Here is a 16,181-nt window from a genome sequence, read left to right on the forward strand (position 1 = left end):
AATGGTATTGGGGAAGAGGATAGGATATTGTCTTATTTACTCATTTTTTGTTGGCTGCCTGCCTCTATGTAGTCACATGTAATTACAAAAAGACAAGAAGGGGTGCCTGGGTAGCTCAGTCAGTTAAGCATTTGACTCTTGATTTTGGCTCAGGTCATGATCTCAGGGTCATAAAATCTCATGCCCTACTTTGGGCTCTGCACTGAGCAGAGAGTCTGCTTGAGATTCCTTCTCTCCCTCCTCCCCTTCCCCCTCTTGCACACATGTGTTCATGTGTTCTCTCTTTCAAATAAATAAATACAGTCTTTAAAAAAAGAAAAGACACAATTATCTTCAGAGTGGCATTGTTACAGCAAAAAAATAGCAATCTGAAAGCTCATTAATAGAGGAATGGTGGGGTGCCTGGGTGGCTCAGTCAGTTAAGCTGCCTTCAGCTCTGGTCATAATCTCAGGGTCCTAGGATCAAACCCCATGTCAGGCTCCTTGCTCAGCGGGGAGCCTGCTTCTCCCTCTCTCTCTGCCCCTCTCCCCACCATGCTTGCTCAGTGTCTCTCTCTGCTCTCTTTCTCTCTCAAATAAATAAATAAAATTAAAAAAAAAATAGAGGAATGGTTACATAAACTCTGGTAGAATTATGTAATTAGACCATGCAACAATTTAAAATAATAAGGCAAATCCATTCAGTCATCCATAAACAAATTTGTGTTGAGTCCCTTTTAAATTTTAGTGCTGAGAATAAAGCATAGAGTATGATAGATATGGTCCCTTGCCCTCAGAGCTTCCATGCTAGTGGGGAAAGAAAACAGAAAGCAAACAAAACAAGATAATTTCAGTGCTATGAACAAAATACAACAAGGTAAGGTGATAAAAACACACAGGAAATGGGGGCTCCATTAGATAAGATGACCAGGGAGAGCTTCATTGAGAAGATGCTATTTAATTGAATGATGAGGGGAAGCCATCCATATGAAGAGGTACCCTACCTTATATGGGCTTTGAACACATTAGACTACAGTTAGGCAAAATCATCCAACATAAAACCTATTATAATAAAATGTTGAATATATCATGTGATATATTGAATACTGTATTGAAAGTGAAAGAATGGTCATATGTGCATTGAATGGTTGCAAGTGTATGGGTTGATTACCCATGTAATCACTTGGCTGACTGGGAGGTGCCCCTCACTGCTACTGCCCAGTATCACAGGAGTGTTGTACCCTATCACTCGGCCAGAAAAGATCAAAATTCAAAATCCCGTGAATGGTTTCTACTGAATATCACTTTTGCACTATCACAAAGTGGAGAGATCCTAAGTAGAACCATCATAAGAAAATTACTGAATGACATTCAAGAATAACCTCATCTTGGGCAGCCCCGGTGGCTCAGCGGTTTAGCGCCACCTTCAGCCCAGGGCATTATCCAGGAGAACCGGGATTGAGTCCCATGTCGGTTGGGCTCCTTGCATGGAGCCAGCTTCTCCCTCTGCCTGTGTCTCTGCCTGTGTGTGTGTGTGTGTGTGTGTGTGTGTGTGTGTGTGTGTGATGAATAAGTGAATAAAATCTTTAAAAAAATCTCGTTTTGTAATAAACTTGTATTTTTTAAAATGCCTTTTTGCAGTAAGCATTATTAAGCTTTAGAAATGTTCAAGTGAACAAAGGTAGGGATTTTATGTTTGGCTTTATTTTAAAAATATTTATAATTTGATACTATGCTCTGTAATTTTCAATCTTTTATATTACAAGGGTCTTATTTTTTAAAAATGCAGCATGAATCTTTAAGGTTCATATCAGGTTTATGCTTGTAGTAGTTTTACATTCCTTATCCAGCATTCTCTTCTGTTTTAGTTATGAATGAGATTCCCAAAAATTTTCCTTTTTTTCTTCTTCATTTGTATATCCATCCCCATAGCCAAACGGTTACTTTTTACTTTTTTATTAAAGATTTTTTTTTTTTATTCATTCATGAGAGAGACACACAGAGAGAGGCAGAGGGAGAAGCAGGCTCCATTCACGGAGCCCAATGTGGGACTCGATCCTTCATCTCCAGGGTCATGCCCTGAGCTGAAGGCGGCGCTAAACCACTGCGCCACCGCCACTGGGGCTGCCCTACTTTGCAGTTACTTTAAGCTTTGTCATTCAAACCAGTGTTATGACCCTTGTAAAACAATGAACTCATTGTTTCTTTTTGGAGATACTTGTAACTTTCTTAAAGGGATGTATGCAAACTTTTTGTGGACAGAACAAGATAGGCTTCCTTAACTTTATTTCCTTGTGGAAATGGATTTAAAAAAAATTTTTAGTAGCCTATTACAAACAATAGAGATATTCCCTTTGTTTTTTCTTGATCTAACATTTTTTATATTAAATTCTAATGTTGAAAGGGATCTTAGAGAACATCAACTTTAACCTCTTTATTTTATATGTGAGGAATTGTGTCTCATAGAAGACAGAGCTAGTGCCTATAGGTATAGCAAATTAGAATCAAAGTCCAAAATAAAGTCAAAACAAAACTTCTGGTCTTCTGACTTGATCTGTAATATCCTTGCCTGAGTATATTTCTTTTATTCAACCTACCTCTTTTGTCACTGTGTTTTGGAGAAAACAGACACAGAATGGGTACACGAAAGTCAATACCAGTTTGGCACTAGCAACTTTATACAGAGTGGAATTCATACACAAACATTTTCACAAGAATGGTTCTGTCAAGTGTTGGGGTCAGGAGTCGAGAAAATCTGCCTGCAAGTCTAAAATCTGGTCAGCCTTATAATAGACATTAATGTATCGTGACATGGTACATTATAGACTTCCCAAAACAGAAGTCTATAATCTTCCCTTTCTACTTATAAAACCGTCTTATGAAACAGTCAGCCAAGTTTCTTTGGAATGAGATTTCAGGTGAATGATGTATATAGAATGCCTATATTCACAGATCTGTAACAGCTAGTAACATGTTTGAGAGCTAACTGTAAGGTAAACATGGTCGTATGTCTTTTTAAAATAAGTCACACATTCCCTTAATGAAGTCAAGAGCCTTCTTGAACAATGTTGAATCAGGAAAATTAGGTGGGCATGGGTATATTGGGGATTACTTCATTTATGGAGAACATATTTGGTGTCTGTGATTCTGCTAGCAAATATCCTAACACTCCCTCACAATCTTTATGTCTCATGCAGTTGAAGTTAGTCATATGTGTGATAAGTTCTGACCTCGATCTCTAGAAGAAATGTTACTCAGTATGGTGGGATAATAAGTTGAAGGACACCAGTGTTATTTTCAAAGCATGGATGGAAGGCTCCTTATAGCTGGTCTGCAGCTTATCCTCATGACCTATTTCTTCATGGTTGGTTAGCAGGATTCTGGGTAAGTTATTAGTTTGTTTTACGTCCCTCTAGTGAGGCTTTGGAAAGCAAGGAGAGTATAGCTTCATATTCAGAGTTTTCTTAATTTCCTTGGGGCCCCTCCTTTCAAAAATTGCAACTACAGCATTCATGATCTCATGTCACCAAAATTCAAGGCCTTGAGCTTCTTTATATAAAATCCAAGATTGCAGGATGCCTGAGTGGCTCAAGTGTTGATCATCTGCCTCCACCTCAGGGCATGACCCCGGGATCTGGGATCAAGTCCCACATTGGGCTCCCTGCATGGAGCCTGCTTCTCTCTCTCTGTGTCTCATGAATAAATAAATAAAATCTTAAAAATAAATAAATAAAATCCAAGATTGATATATGAAATTGCCTTGTTTTTCCTCTTAATAAAAGACAAAGCAAAACACAGAAGTCTCTTTATCACAGATTTTAAAAAATAATAATAATTATCAAACAATAGTTCTGATTACCTTCAAGTTGGGTATAATTTCATCCCTGAGCCAAGTGAGTACTAAGTAGTGTAGCTCTTCTACTGGTAAAGAAAGGCAGCACTTCATTATTTATACTCATTGTTTATTAAACATTTTAACAGACTTTTCAACTGCTCCCTTCCAGGTACTTTCATGCTCCACAGATAGACAGCAATGCATTTGTTTGCTAAACATGTCTAACACTTTCCCATTTCTGTGCTTTGGTTCATCCTATTTCTTCTACCAAAAGTGTATCCTCTGCCCCACACTACACTGCTCTTAGCCCATTAAATTTTTTTTCACTCAGAACCGTTCAACAGTGCATCATAAAGTTATAGTTGCCTAACTGTAACTAATTAAGAAGATTGTGCATAATTACAGGCATACCTCATTCTATTGCTTTTCACAGACATTGTGTTTTTTTTTTTTTTACAGATTATAGGTTTGTGGCAACCCTGTGTCAAGTGACTGCCATTTTTTCTAGCAGCATTTGTTCATTTTGTGTGTGTCACATTTTGATAATTCTTGAGGTATTTCAAACTTTTTCATCATTGTTATTGATGATGATCAGTGATTACAACTCACTGAAAGCTTAGATGATGGTTAGCATTTTTTTTTTAGCCATAAAGTATTTTTAAATTAAGATATGTACATTGTTTTCTAGAAGTTATGCTATCGAAAACTTACAAGACTACAGTATAGGGTAAACACAACTTTTATATGGCCTGGGAAACCAAAAAATTGATTTGATTCACTCTATTGTGATACTTACTTTATTGCATTGGTCTGTAACCAAACCCGCAATTTGTCTGAAGTGTGACTGTATCTGCCAATATTATAGATTTGAAAATTTGGTAAAAAGTTGCCATATATGATCTCTAAGATCCTATGTAGTCTGAAATATTTTATAATTCTATAATTCCCCTTAACATGTATAACAGTGGGAAATTATAGATTATTTTTAGGAAAGGTAGAAAACTACTTCAGATATAAATGTTGTATTTAGGTTTATAATTGATTAATGATACTTATAAATTAAGTTATATGTTAATTTAAAAATTTACAGCTTGAGTCCATAAATAATATTTTGGAAATATACTGCAAAGAGAAATATGTTTTTTAAAAATTTATTTATTCATAAAAGTAACAGAGGCAGAGACAGAGGCAGATGAAGAAACAGGCTCCCTGCAAAGAGCCCAATGTGGGACTTGATCTTGGAACTCCGGATTCATGCCCTGAGCTGAAGGCAGATGCTCAATGGCTGAGCCACCCAGGTATCCTGAGAAATATCTATTAATATTTTGTAATACTATCTGAAACATTTTGCAGAGTGGAAATGTTGAGGAAGGAGTATTCATTTTTTTTTTTACATTTACTATTTCAAGGTTATCAGTGTTTCAGTAAAAAATGAGCACAAGTAACATTGTCCATTAAAATTATTTGGTGAATTTTATCCCTAAATCAACACAGATGAAAAGGTTGGCAGAGGGGGGAGACCCTTTAAGTATTAGGGGAATTAAGAGTCTATTTTATTTGCCACTAGCCCCCAGCCAAGTCTCCTAAATCTGGATTTGGAGACCTTTGGAATCTAAGGGAACCTTTTCCCTGTGCTTAAGTAAAAGATTGATATTTAAGCCCTGAATATATCTCATCTATATTGAGATCACTAAATATAAGTGATATTTATAATCACTTTAGTTATAAAAATCACAGATTTTGAAGTAGTTGATTATGTGAAAAATTAAAGATCAGGGACGCCTGAGTGGCTCAGTGGTTGAGCGTCTTGCCTTCGGCTCAGGGCATGATCCCGGAGTCCCAGGATCGAGTCCCACATCAGGCTCCCTGCATAGAGCCTGCGTCTCCCTCCGCCTATGTCTCTGCCTCTCTCTCTCTATCTCTCTGTGTATGTGTCTCTTATGAATAAATAAATAAAATCTTAAAAAAAAATTAACGATCAACTGTACAAAGCAATATTCTCGAGGATACATTATATAGCTTATTACTAGAAACTAAAGTTTTATCCTCATATATACAGAATATTTTCTTTCAGATTTGCTTTTAAAGAAAATAATTTGGATACAAATCACATTCTATATAACAAGGTATTATAGTAATTACAGGCAAAACATTTCAAGAATCTAAGTTATCCTTAAATATTTGCATGAAAAAAAAATATTTGCATGAAAAGTGACAGTTCCTACCAGATAAATTGGAAGCATTTACTTACAACCTAAATTTTTATTTTTGTTTCTTTTTAAAGATTTTATGTATTTATTCATGAGAGACACAGAGAGGCAGAGACCTAGACAGAGGGATAAGCAGTTTCCCTGCATGGAGCCTGATGTGGGATTTGATCCCAGGACCCGGGGATCACGATCTAAGCCAAAGGCAGGCGCTCAACCGCTGAGCCATCCAAGTGTCCCTTTATTTTAATTTTTTTTTTAAGATTTTATTTATTTGAGTGAGCAAGAGAGAGCATAAGTGGGGGGGCGGGGAGGAGCAGAGGGAGAGGGAGAAGCAGACTCCCTGCTAAGCAGGGAACCCTACACAGAGCTCTATTGCAGGACCATGAGATCATGACCTGAGCCAAAGGCAGATCTTAACCAACTAAGCCACCCAGGCGCCCCCAACCTAAATTTTTAAAACAGCTAAAAGAAGTAAAAGGTAGGCTATTACATAATTTTAAACTTTTTTAGGTCATTGATCTGAGGATCTGATGGAAGTTGTAGAATTTTTCTCCCAGAAAAATGCATGTGCTGAAGCCTGTCTGTGGACAGGATCATGCTTCTAGCCAAAACCAAGAGTCAGATGCTTAACTGACTGAACCACCCAAGTGCCCCTAAAGTTGAATTTTAAAAATTGGTTCTTACTCATGTCCAGATTAAACAGGCTTTTAAATCTAGAGAAAACATTCTTTAACAAGAATGAAATTACTTTGCCAATGAAAAATCTTTGCTGTATAAAGTTGTATTATCATATACTCAAAAACATTCTAATATTTACTCATCCTTATGAAAAATTTCTTTAAAATTGTACTTGTGTCACTGAATTTTTATTTTTGTCTTTGAAAGAAACATTTAATAAAGATTACTAGAAAGATTCTAAATAAAAATACTAAATACTAAATAGTAGCATTCCTCTGTATTAGGTCTTAAAATGAGTTTTTGCCATACCTAGTTTTTGCAATTCACATAACATAGTTTTTTCTTTTTTTAAAAAATTAGGCTCCATACCCAATGTGGGGCTTGAACTCATGACCCTAAGAGTAAGAGTGCTCTACTTACTGAGACAGCCAGGCACCCCATCACAGCATTTTAAAATTACAAAATGAAATGTCTATATGTTTATTTAGCTTGAAAAAAGTACCTATTCCTAAAAAAAAGAAAAAAAAAGTACCTATTCCTAATATTATGTTTCATTCCTGAAACAGTGAATTAGTAGTCAACTATCTGCAATACTATTGGCCACAGATTTTGCTGAAAAACAGTTTATTCATAAGTTTCTTTTTAAAAAAAGATTTTAGGGGGCATCTTGGTAGCTTAGTCTGTTAAGTGTCTGTCTCCACCTCAGATCATGATCCCAGGGTCCTGGGATCAAGTCCCATATCAGACTCTTTGATCAAGTCCCATATCAGATTCTGCTCAGCAGGGAGTCTGCTTCTCCTTCTTCCTTTGTCCCTCCCATTCTACTCATGTTCTCTCTCATGGCACACTCTCTCTCAAATAAAATCTTAAAAAAAAAAAAAAAAAAAGATTTTATTTATGGATTTGAGAGAGAGAGCAGCTCTCAGTCTTTACCTTTTTTTTTTTTTTTAAGGTTTTATTTATTCATGAGAGACAGAGAGAGGCAGAAACACAGGTAGAGGGGAGATGCAGGCTCCATGCAGGGAGCCCGATGTGGGATTTGAGTGGGATTTGAGTGGGATTTGAGTGGGATTTGATCCGGGGACTCCAGGATCATGCCCTGGGCCAAAGGCAGCACTTAACTGTTGAGCCATCCAGGCATCCCTCAGTCTTTAACTTAAAAGGTTAATTCTTTATAGTTTCTTAATGATTTTACAGCACAGAAGCGGCACGAGCAAGAGGAGAGAGTGGGAGAGGGACAGAATCTCAAGCAGACTCCTTGCTGAGCACAGAGCCCAACAATGGGACTCCATCTCACGACCCTGAGATCAAAACCTGAGCCATTGGGACGCCTGGGTGGCTCGGTGGTTGAGCATCTGCTTTCAGCTCAGGGCGTGATCCCAGTTTGGGGATCGAGTTCTGCATCGGGCTCCCTGCAAGAAGCCTGCTTCTCCCTCTGACTCTGCCTCTGCGTGTCTCATAAATTTTTTTTTTTTAAGAGAGAGAGAGAGAGAGAGGCAGAGGCAGAGACATAGGCAGAGGGAGAAGCAGGCTCCATGCACCAGGAGCCCGACGTGGGATTCGATCCCGGGTCTCCAGGATCGCGCCCTGGGCCAAAGGCAGGCGCCAAACCGCTGCGCCACCCAGGGATCCCGCGTGTCTCATGAATTAAACGACCTGAGCCGAAACCAAGAGTCAGATGCTTAAATGACTGAGAGACTGTAGCACTCCTACTATTAAAGAAATATTATGAAACTTTTCTCTCTAAAAGTACATAATTGGAGCCCAAAGTCAGTTGGAACTCTAAAACAATTCTTTAGTGTCTTCTATACTGAAAACAGTACTCTGATTTTGAATAAAATGCTTCATAGGAAAATCCTACTAGAATGAAAATCCTAGACATATTTTTATAAATCTCTATCAGATAATACAAAGGTTAAATGCATAGAAGGCAAACAAAACAAAACACCCTTCAATTCTGAATTTGGCTTTTATTTTAAAATACACCTAGCATGGAACTATTATAGGACAGAAAATAATAAACCACAAAGAAATGGAATATTTTCAAATACCTTTTAAGTTAGATATAAAAATCAATAAGATAGCATAGACCCAGATTATGGGAAATAGTCCCTAAAATTCAATTCATTAGACACATTTTGAAAGAAAAGTTCTTTGCACATTTTCCAACGTACCGATATGTTCCTAAGTGCCTTGGTTTCCTACTAATAGGTAAAGGTCCCAAATTTAGTTGCTTTATTTAAAATTATCAGATTCAATGTTGGTAAAAATTACCATGTCCCTAAATTCTCAATCAGAATTATAAAAATATGAGCTCAAATAGTTATGCTGTCCAAAATAGAAACATCTTAAGTGATAATTCTGGATAATCAGACAGATATTGCACTAAAGTCAGTAATTCCATACCTGATGCTCATTTATATGGAAAGTTAATTCTCTTCTTTATGAAAAAACTTACTACAAATAAACTTAATGTTAACCTAGCTACAATTACACTTCAAAATATAAAGGCACAGACAGAAGAATAAAGAATAGTTTAATACAATACCCAAATTTTCCACTCTGAAAATAATAAAAATCGAAAAATAATAGGATCTGAAATACTGATACTTTTAGATTTTATAATTTACCTTAAGTAGCTAATAAATGGGTATTAAAAGTTAACACTGCTAAATCCAATCCTTTCCAAATAATTTAGAAAAACGATTTGTTTACAAATGAAGCCTGTGCATTGTCCCATCTATAAATTTCAGTTACATTTCCATTCACTGGAAATATCTACCTGCAGTATAAACAATCAAGACAATGTACAAAAAATATATCTTGTTCCTATAACTTACAATGCACAGAAAAATACCTACAAAAATGGAAATATTTATCCATTCAGCTTCCCAATAAATCAGAAAGTTTAGCCCATTCCACATTTCTTTCCAAATAAAGGCTAAAGAATTACGAGTGGGTTACTTCTAGCCCTGTTAATTTGACATGTATTTTTAAAATATTTGCCTGATTATATGTAACTTAAGATAAAGTTTAGTATCTTATTTTTATATCACAGTATACATGGCATTTCTTAATCCAGCAACAGAAAGGCACAATTAGCAAGCAATAAAATTCAGTACCTGAATTATTAAACTGATGTCCAGAACTGCAAATAAAGTACATTCAACAGTGTACAGAACTTAAAAAAAAAAAAAGAATAAAAAACCGAATTTTTCTGAAAATTTGGTCCATTAAAAATGCCTCCCATGTTCAATATCATGGGTAACATGAAAGATGATGGCAGTGTAAAAAGAGGCAGTAAATCATTATGTGGTGGTATATGAATTCTGGCCTAGTAATTATGCAATTAGGAAATGGCTCCCATAGTAAATAAATGTTAAATATATCTGTTAACAACGTGCCAGTATTAAGTCCAGATATACAGGCACATTGTTTGCATATTATTATTGATTTTATAATTCAGCCCCACAGTTTAAAATAACTTAGGTATATTATTTCATATATAACATATATTAGATACATATTTGCCCATTATGTATCTTAATATATATTATATATAACTCCAATTCATAACAGCATAAAACTCTCCAAACATTACATGAACATTCAAAATGGATACTTATCATTTTCTCCGTGTTTAAAATAGCTCAGGTCACCTAAAACAATATCTGGATGTGCAATGACAAAATGCACCAATTCTTATGAATTTACTTAAATAATTATTTAAGTTAAATTCCTGCAAAAGCCTAACTCTGATTTGGCTTTTAACTAGAATATATTTTTAGATATCAGTAACTGATACCCTCCTTTCTTATAAACACTATTTCTCCATCAAGAGATACCAATGAAGAAAAATATGTAAGGAACAAAAAATGTGATAGAGAAACCAACCATTCCATAGGTAATATACCGATAAGGAAGTTCAACTTCCATGTGTTGTCTTGCTTTTCGAACATCATCACATGGTATATTGAAGATTTTACAGGCTAAAGGAATGGTGATCTTTTTCATTATATCTCTGACTATTAGTACAAATACCATCCCAATTAGGATCCTCAATATGGCTTTTCCACACAGAGTCATAGTAATGGGGGGCCTAGCTAACGGTAGAATATCCAGAGAAGGATCTAATATTAGACCCATGTTATAGGTAACATGAGATCCACATGCAATTCCAGCACCACTTCCTAGAATCTCAGCTGTGTCTCCTCGGGATGTACTCCAGGTGTCAAGAGTGAAAGAAAAGATTCCCAAGGCTAAGTGAAGCCCGATGATGATTAATGGAGCATATTTGTGAGTTTGGTTGAAGTTGTCAATCAGGTCCACAAATGGATAGAAGATAATTAAGATTAAAATCGTATATAGGAATCCAGCAATAATATCCTGGGAAAAGAGAAGAGTTGTTTAGTATACTACGACTTTTGACATTTAAAAATGTATATTTCACATTTTAAATATTAATAAATATAAAATTTTAATGTCACATTTTCAAAGTAAAGCTTACTAACTGAACATATGATCAGTAATAAAACCTTTAGTGATAATAAAAAGATTTAACAATAATAATAAAAGTATTTTTTCATAATTCCCCCTTTTTATAAATTACATTCTATACTACACAAAGATTTATATTTAAGCCCCCAACAATAAACTATGCCTAAATTTTATAGTTTTTATTTCTGGGAAAAAAGACTATACAGCTGACCCTTAATATGAGGATTAGGGGAGCCAACCCCCACACACTGTGAAAATTGACATATAACTTTGACTCCCTCAAAACTTAACTGATAGCATACTGTTGACCCAAAGCCTTACTGATAACAACACATATTTTTAAAGGTTATATGTATTATATACTGTATTCTTACAATAAAGCCAGAGAAAAGAAAATGTTAAAATCATGAGACAATACATTCAGTCCTATAAAAAATTCTGCACATAAGGAGACCTGTAAAATTCAAACCCATGTTGTTAAAGGGTCAACAACAGCTTAATGTTTTTCTGTCTTAAAATTTTTATTATGCAATAATTGGTACACATAAAAAGATAGGTAGAGTGTATATGAAGTTATAAAATTAATATCTAGGAAATCATTGCCCCCAACAAGATCGTAATATTATATTGAATCTTTACAGAAGTTAACATTAAATCTTCAAGATTCATTCATTATATGTAGTTGTAGGTCATTCACTTCCACAACTGTGTAACACTTTGTTATGTGATTATACAGTTTATTTATCCGTTTTCCCACTGATGGTTACTTAACTTTTTTTTTTTAAGTTTTGGATTAGTTTATTGGTTATGGTTGAGCTCGAGTGCTTTCTCAATTGGTATCTATTCTTAAGCCAACCAGGAATATTAGAAACAGTGCTACTATGTTCTTTGTTTCTGTATTGCCTGGTATGGGTCTGCAAGCCTTTCCTAGGAACAGAATGGCAGAATCATAGGATATGTGCATGTTCTATTTTATAAGACAATAAAAAAAATTTCCAAAATGTTTACAAAAATTTACATCTCCTCAACTGTTGGCATTTCTTGATGTTTAACTTGGATTTTCCTGATTAGTAAGTATCTTTTCATAAATTTATGGGTTATTCCTTGTGTAATGTATATTTGTGTCTTTTTGCAACTGTTCTTTTAGATTTTTTTTCTTGCTGACTTACATGATTTTTTTCATATGATCTTTGTATAAATCCTTTTTCAACAAAATCTTTTATCAATAATATGTTCTGTAAACATCTTTTTTGGATTTTATGGCCTGCCTTTTCATTTTCTTTAGTCTTTTGATGAACGGAAGTTCTAAATTTTAAGGTAATCACATTTATTATTTACTGCTTAAGAAAGCCTTCCCTGCCACAAGATCGTAAAGATATGTTCTGAAATGTTTAAGTTTGCCTTTTACACTTAAGACTTCAGTATACTCCCAAATTCTTGGTATTGTCCTCACTTTTTATTGAACTGCTGCACAGTTTTTTATTGAACTGCTCCACCTTATTGTGGATCAGCAAAGTCAACAGTACAATGCATTGTTCTAAACAATATAAAACTCTAAATAAGAATACTATGAAATATAAGAATAGCTAAAGATATAGACAATTGCTAAAGAGAGAAAGAACTGAATGTGCAGCTAAAACTTTTATGGAAATTATCTTCTTTAACCATTGCCTTCCTAGGAAGCTTGGCACATTGTAGACACTCAAATATATATTGGATGAATGAACAAATGAATTCTTTATAGGATTTATCTATTCTAACAAAATCTACTAAATTACTTGGAAGTGAGTATCTTTACTCTGTTATTCAACAATTACAACAATTACAATCATTAGAAAAGCATTTTAAAAATTTATTTCTATATAGAACAATTTTTATGGATATTTTCTGATTCTAAAATATGAAATGAGATTATTTAAAAGTAATTATACTCTTTTTATATAAATGCTGTGATAGTAAGTCAAAGAAAGATATAATCACTTAGCAAAAACTAAAGAACTAAGGCAAAAATTTCACTTGTGTATTCAAACTCCTTAGAAGGACGTTTCACATCTGGCTTCTGCCTATCATAATGCTTCAATGACAGAGGCACCTGGCTGGCTTAGTCCATGAAGCATGTGACTGTTGATCTCAGGGTTTTGAGCTCAAGCCCCACATTGGGTGTAGAGATTACTTTAAAAACAAAATAATAACAACCTTAAAAAATAATGCTTCAATGCCAAATCCCATAATGAATTTAGAGACTTTATTTTCTCTCATCTTCGGATTACCGTTCCTTCCATATTTTAGACAAACTATTACATATCCTTTGAGATTCTGCTCAGGTACCTATCACCTCCATAAACTTTCTCTTCCTACCCCATAATAAGGAATTTTCCTCCTCTTTACTCCATAGCATCTTCTACAAACCTGTCAGAATAGTTACCACATGGCTTTCCTTTCTATTTCTACCAGAAAACCAAAGGTTCACAATCCCTGTGCCCTTTAAAAAAAATCACTCAGGAACTTTACAAATATTGATGCCTGGGCCAATCCTCAGAGATTCTGACTGAATTGAAGTGGGAGTAGGCCATCAATTTTTTTTCTTAAAAAAAGCTCCCCAGTGATTCCATTTTGCAGCCCCAATTGAGAATCATGGCATTACATATTTATATTACATATTACATATGTAGACAATAATTTCTCAAAGGCAAAGACTACCTTATTTATACATATATGCCAATGGCTGGCACACAGTAAGGAGGCAATAAATATTTGTTAAACTAAGAATAATTCTTTGGACTTATCATATAATCTTGCTTGATAAGAACTCTGTAAGAGAAATAGAGGAAACAATTTTTCAACTTGGGCTAAAGACATTTTCAGAGAATAATATTTTCTGTACTGAAAACACTGCTGTAATACTTTAATATTTTATGTAACTGCATTTAGGCTTACAAATACAATCTCATTTTGCTCTTTTGTCCCCAGAATAAATATTAAAAGTGTCTTTTCTCTGCTTTCAAGGAGTGTCCAAATTTTTTTTTTGGAGTGTCCAAATTTGATTAAAATATTTATGGTTACCTTAATTAGCCACTTTTTAAAGAAAATGAGACTACTGTCATACAGCTAGGTATTTAATCTTATGGATTGAAAGTGCTCAATACATTTGTTGAAAAAAATGATTCTCAGCATTGGAGTGAAAAACTAAATTTTTAACATTTTTTTTGAACATGAGGTCTGTGAAAATTCACTGATACATACTAAAAGTTACCCAAGAATTCTTATTAACTAAATTTTACTGCAGTTACTCAAAGATTCCAAAAGTGACCCAAAATCTGATCATACTTTTGGACATGGAGCTCTCAAATTATGTGACTATCACACCTCTATTCTTTGTATTTCATATCACTAATTGCCATTTAATTAACTTTTATGAGATTATGTTCCTTTGGTTGCTATCTTACCCTTTCTTCCCTACCTTGCAATTAAAGGCATGAGTCTTGCAAAATAATTATAAGATTATGGCTACCAGGATAGAAGCTGTTGCTTTATTTTTTATTAAATTTCATGACTGATTCAAAAATTTCAGAATATGCTAATGTAGAAGTGTTCTGAGTCTTGTAATTCTTACATAGAATGTGTACCAAGTCAGAAGTTTTAAATAAAAAGAAGTTTTAATAAATGACAGTTAATGAGTTTTTTACATAAAACTATATATAATAACATTTACTGTTAGATTAAATGAAAGGAAGGCTTGCTAGCTCCAAAGTTAGCTTTTTTTATTTTTTATTTTTTTATATATTTTTTTAATTTTTATTTATTTATGATAGTCACAGAGAGAGAGAGAGAGAGAGAGAGGCAGAGGGAGAAGCAGGCTCCATGCACCGGGAGCCCGACATGGGATTCGATCCCGGGTCTCCAGGATCGCGCCCTGGGCCAAAGGCAGGCACTAAACCGCTGTGCCACCCAGGGATCCCTCTTTTTTTTTTTTTTAAGATTTTATTTATTTATTCATGAGAGATACACAGAGAAAGGCAGAGACCCAGGCAGAGGGAGAAGCAGGCTCCACACAGGGAGCCCAATGTGGGACTCAATCCTGAGTCTCCAGGATCAGGCCCTGGGCTGAATGTGGTGCTAAACCACTGAGCCACCTGGGCTGCCCTCCTATAAAAGTTTTATACTACCTTAAAAAAAATGATAAAGACTAATCAATTAAATGACTTTTGGGATCCCTGGGTGGCGCAGCGCTTTAGCGCCTGCCTTTGGCCCAGGGCGCGATCTTGGAGACCCAGGATCGAATCCCACATCGGGCTCCCGGTGCTTGGAGCCTGCTTCTCCCTCTGCCTATGTCTCTGCCTCTCTCTCTCTCTCTCTCTCTGTGACTATCATAAATAAATAAAAAATTTTTTAAAAAATGACTTTTAAAGATTTTTTCTTTACATTTGATCACGTTTTAAAATATAGTTACTTTTATTTTTTTTTTAATATTTTATTTATTTATGACAGATAGAGAGAGAGAGAGGCAGAGACACAGGCAGAGGGAGAAGCAGGCTCCATGCACCGGGAGCCCGATGTGGGATTTGATCCCGGGTCTCCAGGATCACGCCCTGGGCCAAAGGCAGGCGCCAAACCGCTGCGCCACCCAGGGATCCCTATAGTTACTTTTAAAGTTTTATTTATTCATTTAAGTAATCCCTATACCCAATGTGGGGTTCAAACTCACAACCTCAAGATCAAGAATCACAAGCTCACTCCTCTGACTGAGCTGGCCCAGGTGCCCCTACATTTGATCACTTTAAGAATTCTTTAAAATAACTCATAAAAATTATAATTCTACAAATCTATTTCAGTACAACACAAAATATCCAGTATTTGTTGTCCTCTCTTTTTTTTTTTTTTTTTTTTAGAGTTGCAGGAATATTAAACTATACAAATCTGGGGTACCTGGCTGGCTTAGTGGTTGAGCATCTGCCTTTGACTCAGGTCGTGATCCTAGGGTC

General features: G+C 35.2%; 1 protein-coding gene and 1 long non-coding RNA gene across 6 annotated transcripts in view; one reads left to right on the forward strand and one right to left on the reverse strand.

The window, feature by feature from the left end:
* Nucleotides 1-16,181, forward strand: part of LOC140640078 (uncharacterized) — a 71,297-nt gene that overhangs the window by 30,760 nt on the left and 24,356 nt on the right. For all 5 annotated transcript variants that reach the window (XR_012036737.1, XR_012036738.1, XR_012036736.1 and 2 more), the window contains exons 2-3: nucleotides 3,177-3,363; nucleotides 4,983-5,112. This is a non-coding gene — a long non-coding RNA (uncharacterized lncRNA). The remainder of the gene's footprint in view (nucleotides 1-3,176; nucleotides 3,364-4,982; nucleotides 5,113-16,181) is intronic.
* SGPP1 (sphingosine-1-phosphate phosphatase 1) overlaps nucleotides 8,653-16,181 on the reverse strand; it is a 33,307-nt gene continuing 25,778 nt past the window's right edge. Inside the window, exon 3 of the mRNA XM_072838870.1 lies at nucleotides 8,653-11,088. Coding sequence (XP_072694971.1) covers nucleotides 10,537-11,088 — 552 coding nt within the window. The 3' untranslated portion in view covers nucleotides 8,653-10,536. The remainder of the gene's footprint in view (nucleotides 11,089-16,181) is intronic.

This window comes from Canis lupus, chromosome 9 (assembly GCF_048164855.1).
Source record: "Canis lupus baileyi chromosome 9, mCanLup2.hap1, whole genome shotgun sequence".
Classification (NCBI taxonomy): Eukaryota; Metazoa; Chordata; class Mammalia; order Carnivora; family Canidae; genus Canis; species Canis lupus.